This window comes from Pongo pygmaeus, chromosome 13, assembly GCF_028885625.2.
Source record: "Pongo pygmaeus isolate AG05252 chromosome 13, NHGRI_mPonPyg2-v2.0_pri, whole genome shotgun sequence".
Lineage (NCBI taxonomy): Eukaryota > Metazoa > Chordata > Mammalia > Primates > Hominidae > Pongo > Pongo pygmaeus.
In genome coordinates this window covers 111862064-111882309 of record NC_072386.2, presented here as the reverse complement: position 1 = coordinate 111882309, position 20246 = coordinate 111862064, and the positions used below count along the sequence as shown (strand labels likewise).

The window sequence follows — 20246 nt, the reverse complement described above, 5'->3', positions numbered from 1 at the left end:
GGGTTACTCTGGCCACCACTCCGCTGGGACACTCCCACTCTTTGGCATCCAAAGAGACAGGGAGGAGGAGGGAGAAAAAAAGAAAAAAAGTAAAAAAAAAAACAGGCCTTTGTGAGGAGGAGAAACTTGGTTCCTGCCGTTGCTTGCTGGGGCCACAGGCACCAACATAATGGAGGATCCCTGATGACAAAGGGTCCCACTGTGGCCAAGAGCCTGCCCAGTTGCCATAGCTCAAGTCTCAAACCCTAAGTACCATGTCTCTGCATCATAGAGTGTGTCATGCCCAGTGTCACATACCCTGTGACTGTGCCACGTACCAGGCCCTGCGTTCCTCTTGCTTTGTCCTGTGTGTCTCCCTTTTGCGGCATCCCATGCCTCTTACCCCTGGGTCATGCTTCATGCACCATGTCATGTCTGTTTCATGACAGACTCTATACCATGTACTATCTCTTGAATGCCGTGTTCATCATACCAGGTCCCACCCCTTAGAAGTATGTGCCATAAACCTTGTCCTGGATCTATGAATTGTATTGTCCCTTGCTTGGTGATTCACATCAGGAAGGGGACAGGATGATGTTTAGGGAGGACAGGCTCTGGGATGGACTCCCAGCCCTATCAACTATCATCTATGTGAGTCTGTAAAAGTGACTTCCCGTCTCAGTGCCTGTTTCTTCAGTTATAAAATGGAACTGATCCTCACATTCACCGAGGATTAAAGTAGGTAATGCATGTAGGATGCTTAATCTAAGAAGCTGGCACAGAATGAGTGCTTTAAAATGTTTGCTAGGCCTGTGCCAACCGTGCCTGGGCATCTGTGTTATGTCCTGTGCCCTGCGTACCAGCCTCCCATGTGCCCAGCTCCTCGGGTGCATCAGACACTGTGCACATTAGTGAAATTCAAACAACCCCCTACAGGGAGGGTAGGATTATTCCCTCTCATACAGAGGAGTAATGGAAGGGCAATAATTTGCAGCTGGAATGAACACAGCTCTGGATCTTCGGGGAGACAGAAAGCAGGCCAGGCGAGGTGGCTCACGCCTATAATCCCAGCACTTTGGAAGGCTGAGGCAGGAGGAATCCATTGAATTCAGGAGTTCAAGATCAGCCTGGGCATCACCACAAGTCCCCATCTCTACAAAAAATACAAAAATTAGCCAGGCGTGATGGCGTGTGCCTGTGGTCCCAGGCACTCAGGAGGCTGAGGTGGGAGGATCGCTTGAGCCCAGGAATTTGAGGCTGCAGTGAGCAGAGATCACACCACTGCACTCCAGCCTGGGGGACGAAACAAACAACAACAATAAAACAACAAAGAGACAGCAGATGCGTGGTCAGCTATGGGGTGTGCGTAGAGACGAACGTAAGCAAGCATGAGGGATCCTTTTGGGGATGATGAAAATCTTCCCAACTGGATTGTGATGATGGTTGCATAACTCTGTAAAGGTACTAAACATTATTGAATTGAGTGAATTATGTGTATGTAAATTATATGTAAATTTACCCCAATAAATCATGTAAATTATATTTCAATAAAGCTGTTTCTAAAAAAAAAAAAAAAAAAGCCCACGTGCTTCCTGTGCACTATTCTGCCAAAGCATTCTGCAAGCGAAGGGCGCTCCCTGTGGGTCAGTGAAGTTCAACCAGAGGCCGAGCTGCTCTGAGGCCCAGCTGGGAGCAGGTTTGAACCCAGCGGTTCCCTAACACCTCTGTGGACCAGGTGTGCAGCAGGATCACCCAGGGAGCTCAGGAAACAATAGATTCCCAGGCCCCACCCCTAGCCTCTGAGTCTGTAGGTCTAGGGTGGGGCCCGGGAACCTGTGATTCTGAGGCTCAGCCAGGACTGGGCCCACATCTTCCTTTCACATTTGGGGAAACTGAGGCTAGGCAGGAGAGGGGGGCCTGGTCAGACCCAGTTGATCGAACAGTGGGAGAGCCAGAGCTAGAATTAGAGCCTTTTCCTCTTCTCGTCTCTCCATTCCCTCCGCCTCCCTCCCACTCCTCCCCCTGTCCTCAGCCTCCGGGTGACTCAGGGCTCTGAGTCACCCAGAGGCCCCACAGAGGAAACTTCTTAGGAAAAACAATCGCCAAACAAAGCTTTCCCTGATCTGGGGAACAGAATAGGCCCAGGGGGCCAAGAGAGGGAGGGGAGGGAGAACACAGGGTGGAGTCGGAGGCTCCAAGACTTGGAGTCTCAGCCACTCCTTTGTGTGGGGCCCTAGACAGGGATGTCCCCAGAATGAATGTCCCCACCTGCAAATAACACCTCCTATGCTCATAGAAGCCCATTGTGATGAGGCCACATGATAAGTACTTTATAAGCATTGTCTTGTTGAATCCTTCCCAAAACCCATGGCTGGCATTGTCTCCTTTTATAGATGGAGGAACAAAGGCTCAGAGCAGTTCAGCCCAAGGTTACACCATTAGAAATCCAGGGCTGTCTGACTCTGAAGTCCGAAGTCTGACTCTCACTTCTACACACCTTTAAAAAATACCTACTGTACACAGTGGCTTGAAGATCAGCTCTCATCAGACAGGTAAGGAGAATGATGGTCATAGTGGCTGTTCAATCACAAATTGTCTCCTTTCTTTCTCTGTGTCAGGCCCTGCCTTGGGACTTCCCGGCCCAGTGGGCATACAAACAGGAACACCAATAGTCATTCAAGCAGTTGTGGGCCCTGGGAGCACAAAGGAGGGAGCACCCACGGCCCAACAGAGCCACGGAGGAGGGGCATTGGGGCAGAACCTTGGAGGAAAATGGAGTTTCCCCTTTGGGGAGGTGGGAACAACAGAAGCAAAGGCTCGGGGGTGTGGCCCGCACAAGGAAGCGTAAACAGTTTGAAGAGGCATGGCTGGGGTTGAGACAGTGGATACCTCAGGGAGAAGGGGTCTGACTGCTACAGAGTCCTGGCCTGATCCGATGCACTGAGGATTTTTAAGCAGGGAGAGAATAGGATCGGGACTGGTTTCATCTCTGCAGAGGGCCTGGCTGGTGGTTGAACTAGGAGTCAGGAGCGGGACTTTCCCTCGGGTCTCCCTGGCGTCCCTCCTCTGAGCTGGCTTCGGGGACCACCCCAGAACCCGTACTACTCACCCATGGGTCAGAATTGCCCCCGAGGGCTTCTTCCTCGGCCATCGCGAGGCTGGGGGGAGCTATGTGGGCCTCTCCTGACACAGGCCAACCTAATCATCTCAGCCTATAAATAGGACTCAGGATTAGTCTGGAAATAGCTGTGCCAAGCCAACTCCACAGGCATCACAGGCACACACAGTTCCGGAAATGGTTCTTCTCCTCAACACAATTAAAACCCAACACTTCCTCAGGAAACTATTGTTCACATTCCGCTTTGCTTCCTTAAGCACGAGGCAGTCAATTTTGGGGGGAAGAACCTGCCTGCCTACTGCTGATTAGTGGGGGTATGCTTTGTGGAGAGGAGGCCCTTCTCCTGCTTCTCCCTCTCTGAGGACCTGAAGGAGTCACTACCACTCTCTGGGCCCCAGTTTCCCCAAAGGTAAACTAAGGAGGTGGGACATGATGCCATTTTTAACTTACCAGGATTTCAAAAATTAGAATTGTAATAAACATGTGAGCAGGGAGAAATGAACAGGTCCAGGGCCTGCCACTGAGGAGCTGAGTGGCCTTGGATGAGCCACTGTTCCTCTCTGGGCCCCAGATTCCTCAGCTATAAAATAAAGGTGCTGGGGGATGATGTCCAAGATCAATAATTTTTTTTTAATTTCATTTTTTTGTTTAGTATTTTTGAGAACCCAGCCAGCTGGCCATGCTATACCAGCCTTGTGCTGAGTGCTGGGGATAAAGGGACAAATAAAACCCAGTCCAGGCTTCTGTGTGCCCAGCCCTGTGCTGGGTCCCAGTGGGTAACAGCATGTCCAACCCTCTCAGTGTCCCACTAGAGGCTTCCTTTGGGGCTGCTGGGGACATCTTGTTTCTAGTTGAGAATTCAGATTTGTGTGCAAAGACAAGAACTCCCCGAGGGGCAGATTACAACATCGACTGGGCCATTACAATCCACAAGGACACAAAGCTAACACAGCCATCGTTATACACCAGACATGAGCTAAGGACTCGATTTCCCCATTGTTTAATCATTACCAACTCTCTTATCATGCCCATTTCACAGATGTGGAAACTGAGGCTGAGAAGAGTAAGGAACTTGTCCAAGGGCACAGAGCAAGTCAAGGCTACAGTGATGTTTCAGGCCCAGACCTGTTTGCCTCTGGAGCCCAGGGTTTAACACACCCCAGTGCTGCTGTGAAAGGGCTTTGAACAGCTCAGGCTGGCTGGCCAATGCGGGGATAACCAAACAGAGGTATGGAACAGAAAGGGGCATTGAGGATGTTGCTGTGTGTGTGCGGTGGGGGGAGTGACAAGGCTTCAGCAATGGTACTCATTCTCTCCAACCAGCTCCCAGCGCTGCCGTCCTCTGATCCACCCTCTGCTCTGCCTGCCATGGACTGATTGTTCTGAAATCCCATGGATCAAGTCACTCCTCAGCTGAGGACCTGTCCATGGCTCCCTGGTACCCAGAGGATAGAAACCCAGCATTCAAAACCTCTCTGACCAGCTCCCCACCTCAACCCTCACACTCCTGCTCACTAGCCGCCAGGCACAGCGGGCTCCTCCAGCGGCCAAGCCTCCACCTACGGGGCCTTCTTGCCTGGAATGCCCAACTCCCCCTTCTCAGCCTTGTTTGACTCTCAAGTAGGAAAAGCACTCTTTGGCTCCCTGAGCCCCTTGGCACTTATCACAGAGCACTCTGGGCGTTAACTTCCACTGTCTCCGTCTTGGATTAGAGTGGATCTCCGAGGGCCGGGTGGTGTCTGCTTCACCTCCCTCTCCACTGCAGCAGCTTAGCAAGCGCTGGCTGGGTAAACTAAAAATTGCAAAGAGCCGAGAGAATCCTGGGAAAGTGCACGTTTCCCAGGACTGCCCAATGACAAGCCCTGTACCGAGGCACAGCATCAGGACACCCTGCTGTGGAAGAACCAAAAATTGCACCCTCATGGCTTATCAGGATGGTCCTTGTGTCTGTCTCTTTCAAGGGTTCTGATAACGAAATCTGGGCAAGTCACCCTCCTGCTTTAAAACTTCCAATGGTTCCCAGAGGTCTAGCATAAAATCCAAACTCAAGGGCCCACATAACCTAGGTGCTGCCTGGCCCCCAGGCCTTCCTCTTGCCACACCCCCTCCCTGGCCAGCCTCCCTCACTTCTTTCAGTTCCTCAAGGACTCCCCCACACTAAAGCCTTACCCAGGCCGCCTCTCTGCCTAGGGGGCTCCTCCATTCCCTGCTCACTCAGCCACCTCCCTCTCCCTCTTCAGGTCTCACTTTTTAGGGGAGGCTTCCCTGATCTGTCCAGATAAGACCTCACCACTCCCACCCAATCCCACACACTCCCATAACCTGATCGTTTCCTTCACAGCAAGAATTAATCTTCAGTGTAAATAATGATCTACCGGAAGACCTATGAAGAATGGGAAAGTCTTATTTTTTGCTGATTCTCCAACACCCAGCTCAGAGCCTAAATATCTCTCAAATGAATGAATATATGAATGAATGAATGAATCTATATACATAAATCAAGACAAGAAGGTGGGCAGAATCCTAGGGAACACTGAGGCAGAAAAAACAGGGCCCTGGGCCGGGCGTCATGGCTCACACCTATAATCCCAGCACTTTGGGAGGCCAAGGCAGGCAGATCACTTGAGGTCAGGAGTTTGAGACCAGCCTGGCCAACATGGTAAAATCCTGTCTCTACTAAAAACACAAACATTAGCCGGATGGTGGCACATGCCTGTAGTCCCAGCTACTCAAGAGGCCGAGGCAGGAGAATCACTTGTACCTGGGAGGAGGAGGTTGCAGTGAGCTGAGATCGTGCCACTGCACTCCAGCCTGGGCACCACAGCAAGACTCCGTCTAAAAAAAGAAAAAGAAAGAAAAGAAAAGAAAAAAAGAAAGAAGGAAAGAAAGAGGAAAACAGGGCCCTAACTAAAAAAGACAGGAGGAAAAACAGGGCCCTAACTGAAAAAAACCAGGGCCCTAACTCAAAAAGTCAGGAGGAAAAACAGGGCCCTAACTAAAAAGAGAGGAGGAAATAAATCAGACAGTGCAGCCTCTCAGAAGCAAAAGGAGGGAGTTTCTAGAACTGCACTAGAGACTGGAACACGGAGTCCTGAGGAAAGAACACTGGACTGGACAACGAGGAGGTCACTGGGGCCTCCCTGATTGAACCAAGGTTCCGTGGAGGTGAGCACAGGGCTGGTACATTGCAGGGGGCAGAGGAATAAAGGGTGGTGAATAAGCAAAGCTCTCAGGCGATGGGTGCTCAGCTGGGCCTATGCCAGCCTGGCCCTGCAGGGTCTGCAGAAGACAGGGCCCCTGTATCATAGTTACCAAAAGCATCAACAGAGCATAACATTCTTTTTGTTGACAGATCACTTTGAGGCAACTTGGCTTTTGGAGTTATCAGGGCTCAGTCTCAAAGGCAGACGCATCAGAGCCAAGACCTGGCCCTCAAGTCCGCCTATTAGGGCAGCACTAGGGCCACCTCTTTGTCAGTAGAACCTTTGGGTAGCGGCTGATGGGGCGAGTCACCTTTCTGGGCCCGGCAGGCCTTTTGGGAATCCCTGGCTTTTGGGGCACAACATCCTGGGGACCATCAAAAAGCCCTTTCACCTGAGCTTTGGGAAAGAGGAACAGCTCCAGCTGTGGGCGGCTCATGTCACCATCTGGAAGCCAGCTGGGCCACAGCAGACGCAAAAGTCCTGTATTCATTCATCCCCTTCTCCTTTTGGCAGAAAAGGGATGGCGTGGGCTGGAGGGGTGTTTTCCTGGGTTCTTGCACAATTGCTCATTAGAAACTCACTTCTGTTTGGGTGTTGGAAGCCGGGCAATTCTCCCTAGTAGTGATCCTTCCTGTCTTACTGGTCACAAAGCCCTTTGGCATCTACAAGCTCATTGGGTCCACACAGCAGCTTTGCTAGGTGGGTAGGGGGAGACCAAGGCACCCATCCTACAGGTGGAGAAACCGAGGCTGAAGCTGGGAGGTGAGCCAGTCTCCTGGCTTCCAGCCCAGGACTCTGCACTCCTCCCCCCACCTCTCTGCCTACTTCAGCAGGTCACCTGTGAATCTGATAGTCAGGTGGGCCCCACCCTGCCAGCTGGCCCCAGCGGGCATGACTCATCCGCTTCCCCATGACTCACACACCTCAGGTGCTCCTCCTCTGGTCAACAAGTCTGGAGACTTGGCAAATGGACCCCCATTTTTCTCACCTCTCCAAAGCCTCCGGGAAGAATTCCTGTACCTCCTCTTTATGGGGACTCTACTCTTCTACAGAAGAGCCACCAAGGCCTTGAGAGGGAAAGCAACTCTCCTAAAGTCACACAGCAAGCAAGCAGCACGGCCAGGGTGGGGGCCAGGCATCCAGGCACCGAGCCCACTCCCGGCCTCCTCCCCACAAGATCACTCTCGCCTGACCTCCCTCTCAAGGACAAGAAAGGAGCAGAGACGCACTCTGAGCCTTATTAGGAAGACCTCAGGGACTCCCACTGAATCCACTGTGGCTACAGCGGCTGTTTCCACCACTGAAGTCCCCTCCAGGCTTCCCTGGGCAGCCAGGGTGGGGTTTAAGAGGAGGATAGGTGTCTGCATTGCTCTACCTACCTAACAAGGCTGTGCGGGGCGAAGAGTGCTGCTCCGTGGGAAGGCGCTGGGACCAAGGCCGAAGCACTGGACAAAGAGAGCTATGAGCACCACCTGTAAACAAAGGGCACAGAATGTCAGCCTCAGGGGGAGTTCAAGGTCATCTGGTCAAATCCCCATTTGATGTTTCAACTCCTTTCCTCCCCTCCACCAGGGGTTACACAATCAGTACTTGCACACATCCAGCAACAGGGCACTCACTACCTGCCAACGCTGCAAGACCTGCTGCTGGAGGGTTTGGCTGGGTAAAGGAATTGTCCTAAGGATGCACTAAAATCTCTCTCTTCTTATGCCTTGTACCTGCTGGTACTAGCTCTGCCTCCTCCTGGGTCAGCCAGAACAGGTCTGTCCCCCGCTTTCCTGATGGCTGTTTGGAGATTTGAAGACAGTGATCCTGGGCCCCTCAAGTCTTCTACAAATTGTGCACCCCCTTTCCTCCACCTCTTCCTGAGACCAGGGTTTCCAGTTCACTCACCCTGTTCCCTGATCTGCTCCAGATGAACCCTGTCCCTACTGACAGCACAAGACCCAGAATTAGACAATCAGTCAAGCTCTACCCAGGGCAGGGCGAGCAGGACTCTCACCTCCTTCATTAGAGATATCATGCTTCTATTAATTGAGCCTAAAATCCCATTTGCATTTAAGGCAGCCCTATTGCATGGCTGAATTCAGTTTACAGTCAACTTCAGAGCTATACTTTAGTACTCTGAAGTTATATAAACTGGGCCCTCACTTAACTGTGTAACTTGAGCAAGCTACATCACTTCTCGGAGTCTCAGTTGCCTTTTCTGTTCAAAGAGGGATAATATTAGAACCTACCATGAGATAAAACATGTTCAGGGTTTTGCACAAGGCATATGTTTACTCTAATTATTACCCTGATTATTAATTAAATTTCTAAGTCTTTTGCCTGCAAATTGTATCTTTCTCATCCTGCACATGTGCGGTTTGGGGACCCACCCTGTTGATATGTCATATTCGCAGCTCTGTGCCTCAGCATCAGTCTATTATTGTTCTAATGCACTACTGCTGAGCAAGACTGCATTATCAGTGTCTGGTGATAGGACTGTCTCTCCCTCTAGGCTGTAAGCTCCTTGGAGGCAAGGATTCTGTCTGCTTCACCTCTGAAGCTTCAGCATGGCATGTGCCCTGCAAATAGCAGTGCCAGTGGACATATGCTAGATGAGTGGATGAAGGACCATCCCACATCAGCTCATCATGGAGTATCAGCTTAGTCATCCCGCCTCTCAGGGACAACTTGGATCTTCACCCTTCTTCGCCACTAAGAATTCCAGTCATCTACACTCAGAGGGAAGCTGAGCAAACTGGCTCCTGCCCACACTGGAAAATTTCTCTGCCTAAACCAGCTTCCCCAAGCCGAGGGGAGAGTCCAAGATTCCGAAGATGGCAGGGCCGTGCAGGCTCCTGGGATTAAGACACAAACAAGCCCTGTTCTCAGGCTGACAGTAAATGGTTCAGACAGTCCTGATGACTTGTGCATTGTGACTGATACGGGACGCAGCCACGGAAGTGGAGTCACGGTACCCAAAACCAGAGAGGTCAGAGGCCAGACACTTATCTGGGCTGCAGGACCTGGTGCCCACTTCTGTGGGTCTTTCTCAAAGACTATGGCAGAAACTTCCTGGTTCCAAGGGACAGACCAAAGCAGAGTTGGGTTTTGTTGTTTCTGCAAATGACTAATGACCTCCCGCACTCTGTCAACTCTGTGTGAGGATGAGCCTTTCGAATCCAGCCCCCCTTCTTTCTACACACCCCAAATTGCACTCTCATCCTCAGATGCACATGGTGGTGCTGCATTTGTTCCCAAGTGCAACGTGCTCCTCCCCCACTGCACCTCATCTTCGCAAACAGCACTACCATCCACCATCCACCATCCACCCAGTGGACCAGTCCAGACACCAGGCCCTGACCCTCCTCGACACACCACCTCACCCCTTTTGCTCTGTCACTCTCCCCTCCAATGTACCACCATGTCTTGCTAGTTCAACCCCTGACTGCCTCCAGAGTGTCCCCCCTTCTCCCCACCCCAATGCCAACATCTGGGTCCATAGCCCCATCACCTCTCGCCTGCATGACTGCAGAACCTTCCTAACTGATCCTCCTGCATCCTCTCCCTCCTACAATGCATCCTCCTCAGAGCAAGCCCAGACCATGCCACTCCCCTGCCCAGACTCTACCATGGCTCCACTATTGCCCCAGATAAAGTCCAAGATCCTTAACAAACCTCTCCACATTCTTCATGACCTGTCTCCTTCAACTCCTTGAGCCTTGGCCCTCATGGCTTCCTGTCTTCCACTATACCCCACCGGGCTCCAGCCAGATGCAACGGCACTCTGTTCCTGAGTCCTCCATGTAGTCTCCGTACAGACCTCCACACCCCCTAGTCTGCCCGGTCACACTCTACTGTAATAGTCTATTTGCAAGTCAGCCTCCCCAATTGCTCCCGTGTATCCCAGAGCCTGGCCTAGGGCTGGGACCACCGCAGCTCAAGATTTACCAGAGTAAGAAACTATGACTCCCATGCGTGCACACGTGTGTAACACATACGTGCATGTGCACACACACATTCGCAGAACCGGCTAAGAGTGCAGATGCTGCCATCTATGGGCAAGAAAAGCATTACACTCTCCCTGAGATTCAGACACACCCCAGGAGCCTCCGAGTTTTCAAACTCAGCCAGGTTTAGAATTAGCCCCAGCTGACTCCAAGTTGGTCTACTTTCCATTTTGGACCTTAAGGCTGTAGCAGCTTAAAAACAGGTCGGCAAAACCACTGACTCTAGTCCACCGCCCACACACTTGGAGCCATAAAGAGAAGGGTTTCATTCCAGCACTCACAATCCCAGCCTGGGGCTCTCACTACGTGCCTGTTTGCTGAATCACATCTTAGGACATAGGAACAGAAGACGCCTTCTAATAGTCTCAGCTGTGGAAAGGCCAGTCTTTGGGGAGAGAGCTTGCCCGATGAAAGTGTGCAAGCCACCACGGAACCCTGTCTGTCTAGCTGGCTAAAAAGGAGCTTTCTGCTCTGGGGACGGGATGGGGGGAGGCTGGAGCAGAGTATTTTTCTCTCCTAAAAGACTGCTCCCAGTTCATTGGGAGGGCCTTCAGACCTAATGGGAGTAACATAATATCTGTCCATTAATGCCATAAGGGTTCAAATGGCCACCCCTAATAACAATAGTTATCATTTTCTGTGCACCTTCCAAGCGTTAAACTCTACAGGCATCATGTCTCATCGTTGTAATAACTCTACCAGGCAGCAATCTTTGTCTTCATTTTGCAAAGCTAGGACACAAGCTTCACAAGAGAGGTGAAGTAATGTGCTCAGGGTCACACAGCTAAGATGTCTGGGCAGTTCCCACCAACGCAGGCTGCCTCCCCTACATCTTGACCTCACTATATTTCAAAGCTGTAAGGCTGGGCCTCTTGCTGACTAGAAAAAAAAAAGAACATGCAAATCTTTGGGTACTCTAGATCATGGGTCAGCAAACTTTTTCTGTAAAAGGCCAGACCGTAAATATTTTAGGCTCCAAAGGCTACACACCCTCTCTGTTGCATATTCTTCCTTGTTTGTTTGTTATTGTTGTTTTTTAACCACACTTTAAAACTATAAAACCATTCTTAGCTCAGAGGCATACAAAAACAGACTGGGGCCTCCCCGGGGCTGTATTTTGCATCCATAAATACAGAAAGAATAATGTTTATAATCTCAAGTATAAAAACTTCTGGTGAAAGTGTTGATCAAATGCTAGCTGTATTTCTCCCCCTTCCAATGGCTTTCTACTGAGTCTCTCTCTCTTAAAGACGGACCCTACTTTGCTCCATAATTAAGCAGCAAAGTATTTCAAGGGCTGTTCAGATTCTAGAAACTCATAGCTGCAGATAAAATAGACAGATAAGTCAGAAATCGAAGACAAGACATTAAAAGATCTGGGCTCCAGGCTAGACCCTGTTACTGTCACTGGCTCTTTAGCCCTGAACAAGGGACTTGCCTCTTAAGTCCCTTATCTCATAAGTATTGATTCTACATTAATAACAGATTGATTTCAAATCTTACAACTGAAAGTGTGATCTCTGGACCAACTACATCAGCATCACTAGAAATGCAGAGCCTCAGGCCCCACCCTAGACTTGCGGAACCAGAGTCCGCATTTTAACAAAAGCCCCAGGCTATCTTAGAATGCTCTAGAACATCTTTTTTGTCCAGCTGAAACACAGTTCACAAAATCTTTGTTAGCAATGAGGAGAGAAAGGGTCTAAAGCCATCTTTCATGATGTCATGGTATTAAGTCTCTGACCTAACACACTTACCAGTGACTTCATAAAGCATTCCACTCTAGGACCAATTGACAGACAAAGATCTACCACTGGATCTTAAAATAAAACCTTAACCAGGTAGAAAGTAGACCTAGGGGGAACAGGAAAAGGTGCTATTCCCCATATTATGGAGGGACGGGGGCAGGGAATAGGTTAGAGAGAGAAATGACTTACCCAAGACCACACAACCAAGACAAACTAGGGGTATGATCACCACCAGCTTTCTTTCTTTCTTTTTTTTTTATTATACTTTAAGTTCTAGGATACATGTGCACAACCTGCAGGTTTGTTACCTATGTATACATGTGCCATGTTGGTGTGCTGCACCCATTAACTCGTCATTTACATTAGGTATATCTCCTAATGCTATCCTTCCCCCCTCCCTCCACCCCACTACAGGTCCCAACCACCACCAGGTTTCTTAATCTTCCTTAGTCAGGCCTTAGGTTTCATGAGAACTGAAATCATTTTGGTTTGGTAGAGCAGCAATCAGAGGGCTTGCTGTTGGCTTTGGGAAATTCACTTGCTCTCTCAGGGCACAAGTATCTGTAGCCATGAAGTGACAGGGTAGAGCCAGGTGATTCCTAAAGCCCTGCTATAAAAGTCACAGTCTGGAAAGTTTTGAGATGAGGAGGCAGTCGGGGGGGTGCCCTATGCCAAGGGTCACCACAGTCACACCAGTGTCTCTGGGGGATGGGATCACAGAGCCAAGTCCTTTGGTCCTTTGTGAGGAGGCTGAGGAGGGACCTGGCGTGGGCTGTAGCCATGCATCCCCTTGGGGCCACCTCAGCTGGTCATCACAGGCTGGCACGGATGCTAAGGATGTAGCCCATTTTACAGATGAGGAAAATAGGTCCTTGAGAGGGGCTAGGGCTTCTTACCAAAGCAAAGAATTCTTCCCTTCAGCTGACAACAGTGCAAGGGTACGCTGTATTCAGAAAACCTAACATATGAACACACAGATGTGTGCAAATGGCTGATTTGGGAATAATCAGGCTCTTTATAAACAGTGCATTCTATTTTACCAACAGATTCGTTACAAAAAGGATTCATTCTGGGCTTTGATGGCGAGGCTCCCAGTGCAATGCTTCTCACACTTGAATTCGCACACGAATTCCATGGGGATCCTGTGAAAATCCAGATTTGGATTCAGTAGGCCCAAGGTGGGTAGGGTTGCCAGATAAAACATGAGATGCCCAGTTAAATCTAAATGTCAGAAAGACAATAAGATGTCTTGGTATAATTATGCCCCAAACATTCCAAGGGGCATACTCATGCTTAACTGGCATGCTGTTTTTTATTTGCTAAATAAGGCAACCCTAAAGATGGAGTCTGAAATCCCACATTTCTGAAAAGCTCAAAGATGAAGACTTAGTGCATTTAAAATGCAATTTAAATCTATGAAAACTATATTTTATGCAACCATGAATTTTATGGTCTTTTTTTTTAAGACCACTGAACAGGCTAGGCAGGCATCTCCCACCTTCTAAAAGAGCATAGAAAGAATTCTCGCTGCCACTGGAACTGGGAACTTGCCTTCCAAGAGAAACAGGTACTGTGGCGGGAGGGGAGGTGGGAGGGGGATGGGTACAGGCTAGCCCACAAAAGCCCATTTTACCTCCGTTCTGAACGACACAGTTCCGTTGGACTACCACTTCCTGAAGTGAAGCTCAGGACACCAAGAAATATGGCCGTTTCTTTTCTGAGTCCGTGAAACGGGAAGGATCTGTCCCTACCTGCCTCCTTCCCAGGGCTCTTTGGAATCAGATGAGATAATACAAATTCCCAGCATCCACATGATTGCACTGGCCAAGCATCGTGTTAGGTACTTTGTAGAATTCTGTGAAGTGGGTATTGAAGCCCTAACTGTATAGCTGAGAAAAATGAAACTCAGTGAGGTGATGTCCTCAAGGTCTTAGGGCAAGTGCAAAACATAAACCGGAAGGAGAATCAAGTTCTCTCCGCTTCTTCGGCCTGGGATCTTAACTTGTCATGCTTTATCGCTGCTGAATTGTGCAAGTGTATTTGCCAAATGAATGAATGAAATGTAACGTTTCGGGAAAATGGTCACTGTACTCTATAACAGGACAGCTGAGCTTTTTATAACCAGCTTCAGATGCTCCGAAAGAATGCTGCCATTCTCATGGATGGCTGGTAGGAATAAGGACTACTGTAAACTTTATGAGCAGAAATTTGGCAAAATTTAGCATGACACAGATTCTTTGCTTGGCCAAACTTTAGCCAGGCTTCTGAACCTTCTCCTAGGCCCAACTGTGCACTTCCTTGTAAAATCCAGTTTTAGCAAAAGAATCCTGCTAAGTCTGTTTAGCCAGAACCCCTCATCCTTGATATCTGATCAGGTCCCTCATCCTCCACCATGCCCCCAGTGATGTTTGAATCACCCTGGTTTGTCTTCATCAATAATTTTGTTAGGTCAGTTTAGCAAGAATACCCCTTATTCCTGAGCTTCCTTTCAGTAATTTTCCATCCGCTGACCCCCACCCTGCTCTGCAGCTATCAATTCCCACTCGCCCATGCTGTATTAGGAGTTGAGCCCAAACTCTCCCCCTCACTGTAGGACCCTGTTGCAGTGGTCCCTATACCCAGGGCGATGGTCCTGAATAAAGACTTCCTTACCGTGTTTTAACAAGTGTCACTGAATTTTTTTTTAACATGAAAAAGCTATAAAATGTGTCATTTTGTCTCAGGAACTCCATTTCTAGGGCTCACTTCTAGGAAATAATAAAAGAAGAACACACAAAAAAAATCATGCACTAGGTTGTTCATTGCAGTATTGTTTATAAACTGCCTAAATGTTTCATAATTGAGGATCGTTAAGGGAACATGGTATATGCACACCAAAGATAGAATAATAGTGAGTGACGAAAACTCGGGTGGGCATTTATTTCTACCGTAACAAAAAAAAGTAGGAGGCAAGTCCCTTGTTTAAGGGCTAAAGAGCCAGTGACAATAACAGGGTACAGCCTAGTGCCCAGATCTTTTAATGTCTATATTCGATATCTGACTTATCTGTCTATTTCATCTGCAGCTATGAGTTTCTAGAATCTGAACAGCCCTTGAAATACTTTGCTGCTTAATTATGGAGCAAAGTAGGGTCCTGTAGGCGAGAGAGACTCAGTAGAAAGCCATTGGAAGGGGGAGAAATACAGCTAGCCTTTGATCAACCTTTTCACCAGAAGTTTTTGTACTTGAGATTATAAACATTATTCTCTCTGTATTTATGGATGCAAACTACAGCCCTGGGGAGCCCCAGTCTTGGTTCTTTGGGGTGATCTTGGGCAAATCCTGTCTCAGCCTTTTTGTTAATAAATAAAAAGCATTATTTCATTTTTTAATCCCCTGGACTACTGGAATAAAAGATTTAAATTAGAATAAACATTTATCTACTTAGGTATAGTATGCTTTTAAACTTTTAAAAATTTTTAAACTTTTAAAAATTAAATTTAAAAAGAATCCTTAATAACATGAGAAAAATACTTATGATATAATGTTGAGAAAAAACAGAAAGTCAGAACAGACAATTATAAATATAGGATAATTGTGTGGGGGTAAAAAAAATGCACTGAAAATATCAGGAAGGAAGGGCACCCAGGTGTTGGCAGTGATTTTCTCTGGTTAGTTATGAACACTTCTTTTTTTATATATACTTTATTTTCTAAATTTTCTATCACAAGTGAAATAGAAATAATAAGGGTGGGGGGAAAAGGTCCTTGGAGGTGGGGAGAAAAAAGTACATATGCCACCCACATCATCAACATACACCCAAGAAGTTAACTAGTATTTACTTAGTACCCACCAAAACCCAGCCCAGCCACAGCGTCTGTAGCAGGGAAATTAAGGGCCAAGCCCCACCCTGAAGGCTCACATATGTAGAATACATATACTTTGCTTGGCAAATAAGTCTGGCTCCGATGATATTCTTTGCAAATAAGTCTGGCTCCAATGATATTCTTATTGAGGTTGGAAAATAACAGGACTGTTTGCTTAGCCAGCTCAGCAGAATAAACGAATCCACTCCCACTGGTGCGACCCCTTCGCTGGAGTTCCCTGCAAGGCTCCATGGCTTAAAGCCTTTCTGGATCACTTTTGGGAAGAGTCAATTTCAGGGATACTTTATAGCCCAGGAAGAAAACTGTTCTCATCCCTTAACCCAGGCACTGAAAGCAAGAGGTGAAGAGGCTCCCTATGAGGCAGAGCAAGCAAGGGAGGAGGGAGGAGCAGGAGGGCCTGGGAAGGAAACTGACAGGCCTTGTGTGGCCCCTGGGGACCCCTGGGCAAGGGAGCTCACATCTCCAGGCCTGAGTTTCCTCACTGGTAAAATAGGTCACATAATGACAACCCCAGGACTATTGTGAGACTCAAAGAAGAGAACGTAAGTCCTTTCATTGTTCTAAGCTGAGCCTCAGTTTCCTCATCTGTAAAATGGAGTCAATATCTCTCCCTCGTAGATCTGTTAAAAGATTAAAGAAGACAGTGAAAGCAAAAGGTGAACATACATAGTAAGTGTGTTACATATGGTGGCCCTTATTATTGTTGCTTGTAGAGCAGGGAATGGGATACATAAATGAATCCTAGGCCTCAACTTCCTTATCTGCAAAATGGGGCAATCAATTCAGTCTAAAAAGATTAAATTCAAGAACAGTAGCTGAATCACCAGCTGCACCACTGCGGGCTCACTTTGTGTCTCAGACATGCCGGACCCAAGTTCATGTGAGGAGCATAAAGCCCTCCAACTCAGAGGCCATCAGAGCTGGGAAGGGTGACATTATGCTGTCCACTCCACAGTGCAGAATGGACAATGGGGCCCAGAGAAAGGCATGCATTAGCCCAAGTCACCCAGCACTTTGTCACTGGCAAAGCCGGGACCCAAGCCCAGGCCTTCAGCTGTCCACCCTTGCCCACAACACCCACTGCTTTTCTCTGCCCTATTCTTAAATTGCTGATGTGGTCCCAGGCAGGGCAGAGGAGAGCAGGCATATGGCAGGGGAGGGAGAGAGGGGAGGGGAAGCTGGCCAGCAGCAGGAACTTAGCCTGCCTGTGGTCTCCAACTTCACAAACCACATCAGGCTGAAATATGACACACGCTCACTCAGTTGAAAGCGAGGAGATATTTTTACTTAGCATCCCCCGGCTGCCTAAACACTGGTCTCTTTTTTTCCCTTCCTCCCAAAAATGCATAACCCCTGGGACGTGCTTTTCTCTGCTTCTGCTGGCATTTTCTCAGGGAATAACCAAGGAGCAGGAGGGTGTCCAGTTTTCCTGGCTTCGCCAGATAGATTTCCAGAGCATGGGTTTGATTGATGAAAAGGGGGGACCAGTCCTGGCTGGGCTCTCACCTCACCACATGACCTTGCTGGGCAAGTCCTGTGTCCTCTTGGAGCCTGGATTCCCTGAAATGGAGGGGAGATTGACCTGCACTCGAGGGTCCTGTGGATGGCACAGGAAAGTATGAGTTTACAAATAGCCCTGGGAGGCCCCTCCAGGCCTCTCTGCTGCAGGGCTGAGCCCTCCAAGCTCTGCATACCGACACCCACCCCTCATAAAAGCATAACAAACTCCCTTACCAGTTCTCCTAATACCAGGACTAGAAAGAATTTTCAAGAGAATGTTTAGTGCAGTCATTAATAGCTATGGCTCTGTCATCAGACCTCTGGAATCTTTGCACCATCACCCAATAGCCACACAACCCGGCGCATGCTATTCAGCCTCAGACTCAGTTTCCTCATCTGTGAAAGAAGATACTAGTATCTACCTCAGAGGAATGGTTGCAAGGAATCAATAAAGTAATTAATGTTCCAGTGCTTGGTATATTAAAAGATAGCTTTTTTTGTCTTTTCTTTCTTTGTTTTGAGACAGTCTTGCTCTGTCATCCAGGATGGAGTGCAGTGGCGTGATTTCGGCTTACTGTAACCTCCGTCTCCAGGGTTTAAGCAATTCTCATACCTCAGCCTCCCAAGTAGCTAGGATTACAGGCGCATCCCACCATGTATTTTCAGTAGAGACAGGGTTTCACCATGTTGACCAGGCTGGTCTCAAACTCCTGGCTTAAGCCATCCACCCAACTCGGCCTCCCAAAATGCTGGAACTGCAGGTGCGAGCCACCATGCCCAGTTAAAAGATAGCTTGTTATTATTATCATGCAAACCAACATCTCTCCATTTCACAGATGAGGAAGCGGATGCTCAGAGAGATAGGATTTGCCCAAGGTCACCCAAAGAACCAAGACTGGGGGTCCATTTCCAAGTCAGTGCTTCTAACTTCTCTCACACCTGTGGTCTCTGATAAGTAAATATACACACCCAGAGGCCGTAGACATAGGATGTAAAAGTTTTCTTAAAGAAAACCAGAGATCAGTGTCTCAGCAACGTACCACAGACCAAGCAGAAATCATCTCTATAACCCACGTCACAAATGACCCAAACTATTCACATGGAGTAGGGGAAAGTGACCCACTGTCACTGGATGGCTAAGAGTGAAGACATCCAATCAATGTGTTTGGCAGGAGTGCACACACCATTGTTAACAGTGGTGACCTCTGGGGAAAGAGGAGGGCTTGGAGGGATTCTTTAACAATTTTTGTTTGTTTGTTTTAAAACTCCTGAAAAAGAAAAAAAAAATTACAATGCTGAATACCTTAGCAGCCTTCTCCAGTAGGTATAGCCTGTTGTCTGCTTTTAGATGAAATTTACAGCAGGTTCTGAGACCTTCAGCTGGGCTTCCAGAATCTGCTGCTCTGACCCATCCCAGTGGCCACTGCTCTAGTTCAGGCCTGCATTCTACTTCACTTGAATCATGCAACAGCCTCCTCAGGGCCTTCCTGCCTCCAGATCAGCCTCGTTCAATGCATCCCCTACATCAGCCATTCAGAATAATGAGTTTTTAAAAATCGCTGCTCTGTCAAAACCCTTTCTCAGCTCTTCATTGCCTTCAGGATGAGGTCCAAACCCTTAGCTTATAATCTAGTTCCATTTTCATTTAGAGTCTCACCTCCCACCACCCCGCCCTTCTCCCATCCTCCACGCTAGCCACATGGATGGCTCAGAAAACCTCAGTGCCTTTGCACAAGTGGTTCCTGCTTCTCAGAATGTCTTTTCCCCCAACTCCTGTTTCTCCTGGTAAATGATTACTCATTCTGAGGTCTGGCTCACCTAGACAAAATTAGTCACTCCTCTTGCAGGCTGAAGTCACTCTTAATATGGCACGAAAGTGTCAACCACTACAGATGGCAAGCATCTTGAGGACAGAGAGCTCTGTCCTCTTCCGAGGCTCTTGGGCCCCTCACAGGGCAAGGCACAGAATACAGGCCCAGAGAAGTGCTGAAAGGAGGGAGGCAGGAAGGAAATGCCATGCCAGGCAAACCCTGCAGCCACCCCTCCTGGGAGCAGCCTGTTTCCAGGCTCATGTTAGTCCCTAATAAAAGGACTGTGGAAAATTCTGGAGTAAACTTTCCTTCCCTGATTCACACAGAAACCCTCTTTGCTGCTGTGTAACTCACCGAGTGCCAACCCAAGCTCCCTGGCTGTTTACAATTTCCCTGGCATTTATAAATAGCAAGGCCCCAGAAAGAAAAATAGAGTTTCAAAGGAGCTGAAAGCCGACCGTTCCCACCCCCATCGTTCCTCCTCTGTTTCCAAGCCTCTCCCCCTTAACAGCCCCAAGAAACACCAACCAGCACCCCCAAGTGTGTATGTACAGGGGGGTGGGGAATGCTTGTCCCTTTAGTAAACGGAACACCCAAGAAGGAGGCTAGAGTCCCTCCCAGCAAGGAGTCTGCAAAGGGCAGACCAGAATTGGATCTCCGCCCTACCCTGCCTCACTGTGTGACGATTAGCCCATCATAAACTCTCTGGGTCCTTGACTTTTCTCAACTGTGAAATGGAGATGGGGTAAGATTCTAGCAAGCTATGGTCGCTGTGAAGGGCAGAGCGGTGAGAGGTCCTGGTGCCCTGGTCAGAAATGTGGTCCTGGGAGAACAGGACACACAGGATTAAGTGTTTGAAAAGTCCCCAGAGGCCAAACAAAAGCGAGAGGCACCTCCCCAGAGGCCCCGCCTTCCACAAAGTCCAATTACCCTCAGGACAGCCCAGAATGAGTTCTGGGTGTTTTAAAGGTCCCTTCCATGCTCTGAGGACGGTGTGAAGACAGGATAAAGTGGCAGATGTCTGGG

At 48.6% G+C, this 20246-nt stretch overlaps 2 protein-coding genes across 17 annotated transcripts in view; one reads left to right on the top strand and one right to left on the bottom strand.

The window, feature by feature from the left end:
* The window catches only part of GSN (gelsolin), a 64716-nt gene that overhangs the window by 43543 nt on the left and 927 nt on the right, over nucleotides 1-20246 (bottom strand). For 4 of the 16 annotated variants that reach the window (XM_063649904.1, XM_063649906.1, XM_063649902.1 and 1 more), the window contains exons 2-3: nucleotides 17416-17506; nucleotides 7680-7772 (exon numbers count right to left, since the gene is read on the bottom strand). Coding sequence is in view for 6 of the 16 variants with exons in the window: in XM_063649898.1 (XP_063505968.1) it covers nucleotides 3089-3130 (42 nt within the window). In the remaining 10 variants the exon portion in view is untranslated. Of the gene's footprint in view, nucleotides 1-3088; nucleotides 3192-7679; nucleotides 7773-17415; nucleotides 17507-18712; nucleotides 18925-20246 lie in introns of those variants that run through there. The other 12 variants (XM_063649903.1, XM_063649901.1, XM_054501284.2 and 9 more) reach the window with 6 other exon arrangements.
* LOC129043927 (putative uncharacterized protein GSN-AS1) lies at nucleotides 7069-7683 on the top strand. Its single transcript, XM_054501287.2, has one exon. It carries the CDS (start codon nucleotides 7192-7194, stop codon nucleotides 7681-7683), a length of 492 nt encoding a protein of 163 aa, XP_054357262.1. The 5' UTR covers nucleotides 7069-7191.

Bases quoted from the DNA above. Each gene is read 5' to 3' on its own strand.
- LOC129043927 (XM_054501287.2), top strand. From the start codon at position 7,192: ATGACTCATCCGCTTCCCCATGACTCACACACCTCAGGTGCTCCTCCT.